Genomic DNA, 13,245 nt, shown 5'->3' on the forward strand with positions numbered 1-13,245 from the left:
GGAATGAATGTGGAGTATAGAGAGTGGATAGGATACGGAATAATGTGATTCATGAAAGATGCAGAGTGAGGAAGTCTGTGGACATCAGAATCGAAGAGAGTGTACTGAAAAGGTATGGTCATGTGGACAGAATGGATGACAACAGAGTGGTGAAAAAGGTATATCTGAGTGAATTTCAAGGAGGGAGGAGGCGAGGTAAACCAAGAAGATGGTGGAGGGATATGGTGGGTGAGTATGAGAGGAAGAGAAGTATGGAGGTTGGTGGGGCTAAGGGACTGACAAGAGATCGAGCTGGCAGGATGAATTTTGTGCGAAGATGTGCATAACCAGGGATTCAGCATCCCTTTTTAACGCGACAGCATTCAGACTGACTCTACCAGATAGGTATATGTGAAAGCTACAGAATGCAGTGAAATTTTTTTGGCCTATCTGATGGAGCCAGGATTCCGTGGGCTTGAATAATGAGTGAATGAAGCATGGCCCATTGAACTGGGCAAACTTTGGTTGTCTGGATGTTGATACTCTTCACCCTGCCCTAGGGTGGGAAAGGAGGTACAAATGTTGATGATGATGGTAATGATGATGATGATGAATTTTGTGCTTATACCATTTACATCTACCTAATTCAAAAAGCAAAAAAAAAAATATCTATAAATTGGGTGTAAAACAGTCAGTAAAATATGAAAATTTGCATAAAATTTAATCAAACTTAAATAAACATTATGAAACTAAGGAATACTGTTCAATTGCCCTTGAAAACTTGTGAATACATCCTATGCATGTGGTCACTAGAATTTAATCACTTTCATTGATGACTGAGAGTCAAGGGTACATCTCATACTTAAGCCAGAAAGGGTGAAGGTGGTTATACTCTACCTAAGTTGAGCATGAGGGCCTGTGTGAGGGTGCGATAACAGCGGTCAGTGAGGAGTGTGATCACCAAACGGCCAGTGTTGCCCAGGTACTCATAACCATAGTCCAACTCAGCATTGATCATTCGCACCTTCAGTATATCATCCTGTCAGAAAAGTAGTGACGATATCATTTGCAACATTTCTGCCTTATGGATACACTAACTGCAATAACCAGAGAAATATCATAAGAAAAACTCTGTGTAATATGTAAAGAAAGGCACTATACCAGAGTACTAGTAGAGTAAAAGGGAGATAAATTCTTCTGAATACAGTTGGCCCTCCACATTCACGGGGGTTAGGGGACACAGACCCCTGCAAATGTGAATTTTCTGCAAATGTTTGGTGCACCTCCTCCAGATGCCTCTACAGCTGCAAATCACCCCCTTGTGAGCAAGTGTGCACATACTGTACCTAATAAACCATATCTGGGACATGACAGCAGCATAAAATATCACAAATAGTAACAGACCAATTGTATAAAAAAGTTAAATAACAAATAAGTTTTGATTGGGTATGGCTGTTTTGGCACGAAATGACCCGTGAGCGTCAGCACTGTGACATTTTGTGGCCAAGAATGAAATACTGGCTCCACAGAGGGGCAATCCATGAATCTTCGAACCTCGCAAAAGCTGATTCTGTGATTGTGGAGGGCCATCTGTACAGTATTTCACACAAACACAATTTGTTCATCTTCTTGAGATCACTGACCTGCCAGTAGTACCGCAGCTGTGATAGCCATGTGAAGTCAGTGAGGTCAGTGACCTTTTTCTTTATGATTTCATCCTTCAGGACATCACGAGCATGAACATCCAGCACCACCAGCGCTCCTGAAGGAACAATACAAATAGTAATATACAATGATTCAGAAAGGTGTACAATAGAACTGGAGAATACATTCCTGAGACAGCTCTAGGCCATACTGCTTGGTAAATGGACAGTTTTGTAGCATTAACAACTGTAAAAATATAAAGCTTAGATAATTAAGCTGGAGTGAAACAACCATAGATTTATTAACATTATTCTGGGCTGATGATGCACCAAAGCGTCATTTGTTGGCCAACCGATTCTGGGCCAAAGATGTACCGGTGAGTCATTTGTTGGAATAATTTTTCATGGCTCAAATACACAGCACAACAATCTGGTGAACACAGGCAACAAATCTTCATTTCATTGGAAACTCACAGCTGGCCTGGGAATGGGATAGAAAAGTTACACAAGGCTGGCCCAGGAAAGTGTTAACAGCACAGTTCATTTTATTTTGTTTATAAAGACTCCAACATGCTTGCATGCACTGGTCTTGTCACCTAATGGCAGCTCTCCATTTTACAGATGCCCGGGACAATTCTGATGTATGATAAGACATCGAAATGTGTACAGTACACATGCCTGTGGCGTGTATGATAATAATGCATCTGTTACAGTGTGTGTGTGTGTGTGTGTGTGTGTGTGTGTATGTGTGTGTGTGTGTGTGTGTGTGTGTGTGTGTGTGTAATTCACCGGGTCGGTCAGGATCACTTGATGGTCGTGATCGTCAGCTTTTACCCTCCCGGAAGGGAGCTGAGAGCTCATATAGTCCGATCTAAGGGCAAGGCTGTGACCTTCACACACGCACACACCCGTCCCCTTGCTCAAGGGGGACAGTAACCACCCACTTCGTCAGTGAAACTTTTTTGCAACCTGAGCGAGGCGCGAACTCTCGTCCACCAGTTGGCAAGCGAGAGCGTTACCACTGCACCAGCGAGGTGTGTGTGTGTGTGTGTGTGTGTGTGTGTGTGTGTGTGTGTGTGTGTGTGTGTGTGTGTATTCTTACCTTACCTAATTGTTCTTACCTAATTGTATCTTTACAGGAATGAGTCAAGCTCGTACTGTCCCGTGTCTTAAACCATATTTATTGTACATATCCTTAAATTTGTGAATTGTTTTGGCACACACTATTTCATTCGGTAGTGCATTCCATTGATCAATTGCTCTGTTTGGGAAACTGAATTTCCTTACGTCTTTATCACCTCTCTTCTTAAGCAGTTTTTTGCAGTGTCCTCTTGCTGATGCTTCTCCATATGTTAAGTACTCATTTATGTCTATTTTCTCCTTCCCTGAAATGCACTTATATAGCATTATCATGTCACCTCTTTTCCTTCTCTCCCGTAGTGTTGGTAGATTCAGTTTATTTGGTCTTTCTTCGTAGCTTAGGTCCCTTAAGCTTGGTATCCATCTTGTAGCAGCCCTTTGAACTTTTTCAATCTTGTCTATGTGCTTTTTGAGATGAGGACTCCAGACTACTGATGCATATTCCAGGGATGGTCTAATGAATGATGTTATTATCCTTCTTAGCATGTCTTCATTTATGTATGTGAATGCTATTCTCATATTTGCAAGCAGTGTATACATGTTCCGTACCTTCTTGCTGATGTGGTCAGCCAGAGGTAGTCTGTTATTGATAATCACACCTAGGTCTTTCTCTCTTTCTGATGTGTATAGGGTTTTATTTCCTAACTTATAATCCCAATCAGGTCTTTTTCCACTTTTACCAAACTTGATTACATGACACTTGTCCACATTGAATTCCATTTGCCATGTACTACTCCATTCATGAAGTTTATTTAATTCTTCTTGTAGCTCTTTACAAGAGTCTGTGTTAGTAATTCTCCTTTGTATTTTTGCATCATCTGCAAACATATTCAGATAGCTCTCATTTCCAGTGTTACTGTTTATATCATTTATATACACTAAAAACATGATTGGTGCCAGCACTGAACCCTGTGGTACTCCACTAGTCACTTCTTTCCATGATGAGTAGTTTCCTCTTAGTACTGTTCTCATTTCTCTTTTTATGAGAAAGTCTTGCATCCAACAAAACAGTTTGCCTCGAATTCCTCCTTGATGGTACAGTTTCCATAAAAGTCTTTGGTGTGGTACTGTGTCAAAAGCTTTCTTGAAATCTAAATAGATACTGTCCACCCATCCTTCCCTTTCCTGTATTGTGTTTGTTACTCTGTCATAGTAGCTCAACAGATTAGTAACACATGATTTTCCTTTTCTGAAACCAAACTGTCTTTCTGTTATCATATTGTGTTCTTCTAGATGATTTACCCAAGCTTTTCTTATAAGCTTTTCTAATACCTTGCTTACAACACTGGTCAGTGATACTGGTCGGTAGTTGAGTGGATTTTGTCTATTTCCTTTCTTGAATAAGGGGACAATATTTGCTTTTTTCCAAATATCAGGTAGTTTACCTTGACTCAAGGATTTCTTGAAAATTAAAAATAATGGTTTACTTAACTCCTTTGCACATTCTCGTAGTACCCAACATGAAATTTCATCAGGACCACTTGCTTTTCCTCTGTCTAATCTACTTAACTCCTCCTGTATTACTTTTTCTGCTATTTGTATATCTGGTAGTATGTGTGGACATGCATGCTCCACATAGTCCCTCTCAAAATTTTTTTCTTCTGTAAAAGCTAATTGGAAATTCTTATTTAGTGCTTCACAAATATCTTTCTCTTGTGTATAAGTGATTCCCTCGTCCGTAATTGATTGTATTATATCTTTTACTTTGGTTTTGCTTCTGATATAGCTGTAAAACAGCTTTGGTTGATCACTACTTTTAATTATTATATCCTCCTCAAACTGTGTGTGTGTGTGTGTGTGTGTGTGTGTGTGTGTGTGTGTGTGTTTATGTGCATGACCAATCTACAACTGTTTCACTTCACTGTTACACTAACTAATCTTTTAAGTGCTGCAGTTAAACCTCACATATGTCAATACAATATTTTAACATATAGTAAAAATATAAACATTGTACTGTACTTTCCAAATGTTTCAAAAATACTAAAATTTTTCATCTTTCTAAATCATCCTTCATACATAAGGAAAATGAAGTGATCTGATCACATATGATTATGGGAGACTATGACTTCAAAGGTATACAACTGTGAAGTATATGACAAAGGAAAAGAGGTTTCCTGAAAACGAGGTGGAAAAACATGACGGGGGAAATATAAGGAGACCATTACTCCCCTCCCCCTCTCACAAATAAAATAACCTCTGAAGTTGCTTACCAAGGGTGGTTCTGTTTTGCTTAGAGAGTTGGCCCCGGACCAAGCCTACCACTTTTTCAATCTGGGTGTTGCACAGTTCATGGTAAGCTTCCATCTCCTGGGGACCCTCACTGTCAAATGAAACCACTATCATCACTACTGCCACCTTTATCTCCATGATTAATTATCATCATCATCATAATCATTATTATCATCGCAACCATTAATTATTATTATCATCATCATCATCATCACCAACATCACATCATCACCTTTTTCCCATCTATAGATCAATAAAAACGTAACTGAATTCCCAACTCATCACTACCATGTCTCCCTTGAGCTGAATAAAATCATCTGGTATTAGTCAAATGAAAATCCAACAAACACCATGTAGTGGAGGGGTTAAAGAAGCCTGACCTTAACCCCATCACAATCAGAAATCTTCCCTAATCTAAATAAAATGGCCTAGTGGTAGCAAAATAAAAGTAAAGGCATTATGGCAGTGAAGTTGTAGTAGTAGCAATAGCTGCTGTTGTTGTTCAACCCCAGTCTGCCTGGTTGAGCAGATCCAACAACCACAGGCAAGCAACCGCCCCTAGTGGGCCGATATTCCCTTGTGGTTGACAGTGCAGGGAAAAGTGTGGAGGCTTTGCTCCCAGGTGGACACCACATTTCCAACTCTCTACCCAATTAACAAGGGCACCATAGTAAAATCAACATCACCCTCTTATTTCATTATATGGTTACCACCCAGTGTTGTAAATGGCTATCTGGGTTATCTAGTGTTTATTTTAAATCTTTCAATGAGAGGTCATTCTAAAGTTGAACAAAATCACCTGAAGGTGGAAAGAATATAATAAAAACTACATAACCAGACTGCACAGGTAAAGATTACTTATGGTAGTGTACTGTATGCTACTGACACCATGCATCGAGAAACATGTGTTGTCCAGAAGAGCTGTGAGATACATAGGACGGCTTGACCAGGCCATTCCAGAGCCCAATCTTCTCTTGCCTTGGTACAGTATGCCTCCATGCTCGATTGTACCACCTGCAACAACACAGAAACATAAGTATATAATGAGAAGTTCAAGTTATATATGGTATTTATTTATACTCTTGCTGACTACTGTTCATCTTATCCAGTTGTCTGTTGCCTGATACTTGTACTGTATTATACTAAATATTTTTCTGAAATCTTACTAACAACAATGTATCAGTCTGGTAATACAGCCTAATATATTTATAGTTTCTTACTGTAATTCCACTATAAAAACAGGCTTTGAGATAGCTGCCCAATTTATAGCCAATGGAAAGAAAACCAGTGCAACATGGCTACAAGAACTGTCCGCATCTTGAACCTTATCTGGTAAGTCTAGCATAATTCTGACTTTGTTGCAATCTCTTCATAAACAGGCTTTAAGATACCTGAATGACTGTTACTGAGTGGGAAAAATTGCCAATACAGTAGAGCAAAAACTCCAGTGTGGAATCTATACCTTCTTGATGCTGGACTTAACACTTGCTTCCAGCTGAACAAGCCACTTCTCCACCTGTCCCCTTGCTTTGGCAGTACTGATAATCTGTGTGAGGCCAATGACCTCACCCTCACTTGACCTAACTGCCACCACCTCCAAGTCATCACCAAAGTCCAAGGAATTAACACCCTCAAAGCACTTCTTGAGATGTGGCTGGACTCTGAGAGGAAATAAGTTAAAACAATGACAGATGGGATTCCATCAAAAAGTTTTGCTAGTATAGCTACAGTAAGTTTTCATTATTATCATCATCATCCTGCGACCATTTTTCCCAATAAAAGACACAGTGAGGTAGGATTCAGAAAAAGGAAAAGATGTAAGAAATTGAGATAGTTATCAATTGCATGCCCAGTGAAAAAGGGCCACACAATTACTCACATATCATGAATTCATAAGAAAAAAAAATGCTAAGTTACATTAGCATACAAGTTATTATTCAAACCACAATATTTTCAGAGTTATTAGAATTATATAACAAGATTAAAAATACAAGTAATTAAAATTCAAGGGTGCTCATGTTACTGGAATATTCTCCGTCCAACCAACCTGCTTGGGTCCTTCGTCTCACTGAGGATCTCAAGGAGCTCTTCGTTGGACAGGAAGAAGAACCTTGGGAAGTACAGCCTCTTCTTCTCCAGGTACTCATTCAGGCCACGCTGGATCAGTTCTAACAGTTCTGAGGATTTACGCAGCCGCTCAAGAATCTTGTCAACTTCCAGCACCGACAGCACTCGAGTATTCTGACGCACACTCTTCATAATATCCTTCCATGTTTTGTCCACTGTGTTGAACCTGATGACATATGGTCCACACTTCACATGCAATTTCTCAAGATGAATCTTTTCAGAACAGTGACATCTTTATTAATTTATTTTTATCATCTCAGTATTAATGCTTATGGTACCATGAGCTCTTCACTGTTTTGTTTCTCTATACGCTGTCAAACTATAGAGTATTATTAAGGTCAGGGGAGATCTCCCGAATTGAAGGGGTTAGAAACAGCATCCAATGACCCCATTCAGTAATACGATGATTACCGACTGGTAACTTCACTATAAAGGACGCCTCTAGCAATAATGGGGTTAAACTTTAAGTCAAGTTCTCTGGCTATATTGTACTAAAGACAATGAAAAATCCTAACTATGCTGTGCAGTATCATATAACACTGCAGTAATAAAAGTAATCATACTAACCACACTGCTAAATGTTTACAGAAGACTGAATATTCCAGTGAACTAAAAGCAATACAGTACAGTATATAACCTAATAATCAATACCTTATACTGTACAGTACTGCATTTACCTCAAGTCTATATAGTATATACCTTGCATCATATCATCTAGCAAGTTCTTCCTAGATATCTTTAAGTTGCAAGAGAAAACTTTCTCATAATTTATTGACCTTACAGCGGTTCTTTATCCATCCACCCATCCATCATCCAATCCTACATTGCCCCATGAGAAGCATAGGAGCCCAGGGCTAGGCAAGTTGTTCCTGACATTTAAGATGAGAGTGAAGCACTTCTTCATGCTGTATCAAATCAAGATCTGGCCTCTTGCATAGATTCTTTTATCCACTCCTTCTTCATTCTTGTTCTCAGATTAAAATTATTCTTCTAATTTTTCCAAATAATTTTACTGCTGTGTACTTACTTTTTCCTTGCTGGAGAAGGGGCAGAATGGATTAACTAACCTCCGTCCCTCCTCCGGCATTTGGGCCATGATGTCAGGAGAGCCGAAGATTGGTTCAAGGTAGATCCAGGTGGCTTGGACCCTTAACCATTCATCCACCACCTCCTGCAGCTGGGCCAGAGTTGTTTCCCAAGCAGCCTTAAAAAAAAAAATAATAATACAAACTAAATAAATAAAAAAACTGGTAATGATGTTACAAAACTTTACACTGGACTAAAAATAGTCTACATTATAATGGTAAAATAAACCAGACAAGCAGAAATACTATGTTCAAACAAACTCTCAGGAAATTATTTCAGAAAACCTGCTGACAAAACTGTTCTGATGACAGAGGATGGAAAAGTACTGTATACCTATCAACAAGCTTGTAGCTATGCAGTCACCAGATGTATTACCAAGATTCCCACTGTGATTTACATTTTGAAAATAGGATAAAGAGCTTTGAAATATGATGCTATATGTCCCACTGTAAGAACTGGATATTTGCTTCTATTATCTCACTTATTCATCATCATCATCATCATCATCTGGACCTCCTTTCCCACCCTAGAGCCAGGTAAGGAGTAGCAATGTCTAGACAGCCAAAGTCTACCCAGTTCAATGGGCCACGTTTCCATTCACTCATCATTCAAGCCCTCGAAATCCTGGCTCCATGTGATAGGCCAAAAAAATTTCACCAAGTTCTGTAGCTTCACATATACCTACCTGATGGAGCCAGTCCAAATGCTGTCATGTTAAAAAGAGGTGCCAAATCCCTGGTCATGCACTTCTCTGCACAAAATTCATCCAGCCAGCTCGATCTCTTGTCAGCCCTTTAGCCTCACCAACTTCCATACCTCTCTTCCTCATACACTCATCCACCATATCCCTCCACCTTCTTGACCTAACTCGCCTCCTCCCTCCTTCAAATTCACTCAGATATATAGGACTACCCTGATATCCAGCAGAGTTGTGTACCAGTGGGAGTGTTCAGTCAGCGAGTATGTCAGATATCAAAGCAATTTTCCCTATAAGATACTGAAGGAAAGCTGGAGATTCATTTCAGGCCCAAACACAAACTCTCATATATCTTACTCAATCAATAGGGACTGACACAGAAACACCATAGGTGAAGTAATTATCCTCATAAACAAAGTTATTGCTAAAAAATGAGACATCAAACATCACATGCAGAAAGGTATTCAGGCCAACAGACACAGCAAGGGTGGAAGAGTGGATGAGCAAGCCAAGCACGCAGAGGTCAGGGAGGGTGGGGGATGGGGAGGGAAACAAGAGGAGGTGGGGGAGGGCAGGGGGATGGAGAGAGACACACCAGGCAGTGCTGAGGGTGGTTGGGGGATGGACGAGGGACAGGGGGAGAAACGAGGGGATGGAGAGAGGACAGGGAGAGCTGTGTGCACCACCAAGTCCTGTTCAGATGTGCTTGTTTCAAACCAGGGGAGGGGCAAAGTGTTCGGACTAGTGAATCGATGGCCATTCAGATTGTAGGAATGTTCTCCCATTTCTTTTGTTTGGTCAAGCGAATCGTCAGTTAGTGATGTGCCGGATATCGGGGTATGCCTGTAACTTTTTCACCACTCTATTGTCATCCATTCTCTCCACATCACACTAATTAAGGAACATAATTTGGTATCAGTCTGAAATTTTTATTACTCCTAATTGTCAGACATGTCAAAACATACTGCAGAATACTGTACAGGTCCAAATTCACCAAATGTGTGAATCTTGATAAATCTTTTGCCAACTGCACATCAATTCAGTATAACTCTCTTTATCCTAATAGCTTATAAAATGTAAGATTATGATGCAGTACTAATCACTTTCTGCTCTATAAAAATGCCTGATCTTAAGGCAGTACAAACCACTTCCTGTTCAATTGGCTTGATGAAGGGCGATGACCTCATGGACTGTGTCTTGACAATGTGGTCATCAAGCAGAAACTGGATGTCCTCCACAGCAGACAGCACCCATGTGTCCGTCTCACGATGTGGCTTCAGAACCAGCTCCATCTCTTGCCACTCACTCTGTGCTCAACGTGACAATGATATACTTCCTATATACAGCAGTTTAATCATCTTTATTACAATCAGAGCTGCAAAATAGTATATTACAGCACTGAAGAATTACAGCTCAGTGACCTCTAAAGTAACAGGGTTTGTTAACTAACACATTACCAGATGCCTTTCAGAGTATATTCTTTAGTGACGTGTGAGCTTTAATACTGAACAACCCTAACACCAGTTGTTTCCATACAGTTTGGTTTTAAGGAAATACACAGCATGACTGAAAACTGCAAGAACCATTTACCTTCATCTTTTCCAAGTTCCTCTCAAACACATGCTCTTTGGAAGCTGCCTCTGACACTGACTCAAATTTGGGAAGATAGTCCTCCAGGTTTGAATCTATTAAGCGCTGCAGGGTTGTTGTTGCATCCGCTCTGAGTGAAAAAAACGGTGCAAGTCTTGGCAAAGGAACTGACCAGGGTATTTCCTAAGAGACTACACCCAGCAGTTACTGTGTCTATTCATATTAATCCACCCATTTTCTCATACTCTGCTAAAATGAACTTTATAACATAATCATGCGCAATAAAAAGATGAACTTAATCTAATGCAATTAACAGATGCACATCAACCATAGTCATTCAGTGCTGCAAATGATGATTGAGAAAAGAATAAGCTAATAAAAAAAAGGATGACCTGAAAAGCAAAAAGCCATCAGCCAGCTCAGGAACTAACACATGTACCACTGCCATCAAGAGTCCTGTTGCCTCTCCTGTTTCACTTTCCATGGACTTTGAAAATCAGTCTAACAAATGGGAAGCAACCAACAGTAATGACAGTGATTTGTACCTAAACAGTCATCAGTCTCAGCTGCACCAGACTCATCAGAATGATTTTTAAGGTCCTTAAAATAAGAAATTGGAGAATGGCTGGACTTTATTGATATTGTACCCATAGTACACTACACAGATGATGGAAACATGCAGTCTGAAAGGCCAAAGTCTGCCACCAGACTACTTAGTATTGAATGGAGTGGGCTTTACAGACAAAATGGAGGTATGCTAAAGATATGGAAATATTCCAGAACAGAAGTGCTCTGTATGTTAATTCACCACAAATGATAGGGGTGCATTTTTTACTACATCAAGACTAATGGACCTGAACAGGTTGTCAAGTACAACACTACAACAAAAAGTATATCTTATAAATGCTCTCCTTTGTCTTGTCCAGAATATATTATCTGCTTTATAACATGACTCAAATTAACTAAAAGATGAATAGTGCAAAACATGCAGTACACCAAAAAATTAGCAAACTCATTAGCATTACCATTCAGTGCTCTCTAACAGCTGATTCAGATCCCACAATCTATGACCACACACTACTCATTCCAAGGTTCACATCATACAACTAAGGTATGGATAGAATACCAAAGTTTAAATAGAATACCACATTACCGCATATGTAAGGGTGATTACATCTTACCGACCTACCTCAGCGGATAGCCAACCACTTCTGATATCTTCTCCCAGTGTCGTTCCTTCAGGCCAGGGTTACCCAGTGTCTGTACCAGTGGCAGGTTCTCCCGGAATGCCTCAATTCTCTGACGAACCTACAACACAAAACACTAGCACTGCACAGCTGCATAATATTCTTTACAATAAACTTCATTTCATGGATGGTATACTTCAGCAGGATGTAGGTATTATTATGTCTAGTTACATAAACAACTACGGCTGTACTTATTGGTATTTATTCTTACACAAAGAAAATGGCTCCTCATCTCACCTGCTGTTCCATTTCTAACTGCAGTTATGTAAAGCCTGTAACAGCATCAAGATGCTATTCAAATGCATGACTGATAATTTTATACAGATATTATGTACAGTAGATAAGCAATGATATAATAATAACATACAGTACTACCTATGGATCTTTTCATGATGTACTGTATGTCTAAACAAACAGCATCAAGACGTTATTCAAATGCATGACTGATAATTTTATACAGGTCTATGGTTTCTTTCAGTATTATGTACAGTAGATAAGCAATGATATAATAATAACATACTACCTAAGGATCTTTTCATGATGTACTGTATGTCTGAATAAAATTCATTTGGCTAGTCTACCCTTCTGCTCCATGCGGAAAGCCATCATCTCTCAGATACTGGTAAACACAAGACAGATAAGTATAAAATTAACTTCAAACTGGAAAACTAAGAGAAAATTAAGCATATGGGAACTTTCCTTACAATCCTTATAAAAGATATATCAAACTGATTCATTAAAGGTACTAGCTGATATAAGGATACCTGAGTACTGATGAGTTCATACCAAAGATTACAGAGTACTGTACATTAAAGAAAGTAAATATGGTAGTTCATTCAGGGTCAACAAAATATATGCCTCCTAATACAAACTTATAACAAATGAGTGATATCTTACTGCAATGACAACGTTTTTAGCAGCAGGTATATCTCCAAATCCCTTCTCCAGCTTGTAAACAGTGCGCCAGGTAGCAGCTACCTCCTGTGCAATGACGTCTGGGTCATGTGTACCTACAGGAGAATGGAGCCACTCCTCCAGGCGGTCAGACCACTCCACACCAACCTCATACAGCTTCAGGAAGGGTGCCAACCGATCCGATACCTGCACAATAATAAGCATCCATTCTAATCTGTCATCATACACTTGCTAATATACATTTTGATGGTCAGTGGATAAGATAAACTGTGGCATTATTGCAGGGATTTGTAGAGTTCCCTCTTATCCCTTCAGTACAGGTTGTATTTATCACACACCTTACTCCTCTCTAAACTAGTAAATAAACCCTACAGACTATGATACATAATATGACAGCTTTACAATTACGCATGTGATACTCCCTTCCTACACTATTATGAAGCAAAACAGTGAAGACACACTTAATTATGTAATTCAAAATGTTAACAATTTTGTAAATACAGCAATTCATCAACAATTTCCATTAAAAAAAAGACACTAAAATTTGTCAAAGCATGTAAGAAAAATGCAAGAAGGCAGGCAAAACAGAAAA

General features: G+C 39.4%; 1 protein-coding gene across 1 annotated transcript in view; it reads right to left on the reverse strand.

Annotated features, from left to right (window-relative positions):
- Positions 1–13,245, reverse strand: part of Dhc36C (Dynein heavy chain at 36C) — a 111,414-nt gene that overhangs the window by 68,884 nt on the left and 29,285 nt on the right. Inside the window, exons 18-28 of the mRNA XM_080286419.1 lie at positions 12,636–12,839; positions 11,681–11,799; positions 10,492–10,621; positions 10,047–10,208; positions 8,186–8,322; positions 7,039–7,284; positions 6,454–6,652; positions 5,878–6,005; positions 4,973–5,082; positions 1,623–1,741; positions 877–1,018 (exon numbers count right to left, since the gene is read on the reverse strand). Of these exons, the coding sequence (XP_080142545.1) occupies positions 877–1,018; positions 1,623–1,741; positions 4,973–5,082; positions 5,878–6,005; positions 6,454–6,652; positions 7,039–7,284; positions 8,186–8,322; positions 10,047–10,208; positions 10,492–10,621; positions 11,681–11,799; positions 12,636–12,839 (1,696 nt within the window). The remainder of the gene's footprint in view (positions 1–876; positions 1,019–1,622; positions 1,742–4,972; positions 5,083–5,877; positions 6,006–6,453; positions 6,653–7,038; positions 7,285–8,185; positions 8,323–10,046; positions 10,209–10,491; positions 10,622–11,680; positions 11,800–12,635; positions 12,840–13,245) is intronic.

This window comes from Coenobita brevimanus, chromosome 111, assembly GCF_032717465.1.
Source record: "Coenobita brevimanus isolate Jiangsu-jjx chromosome 111, ASM3271746v2, whole genome shotgun sequence".
In the NCBI taxonomy this organism is placed as follows: Eukaryota; Metazoa; Arthropoda; class Malacostraca; order Decapoda; family Coenobitidae; genus Coenobita; species Coenobita brevimanus.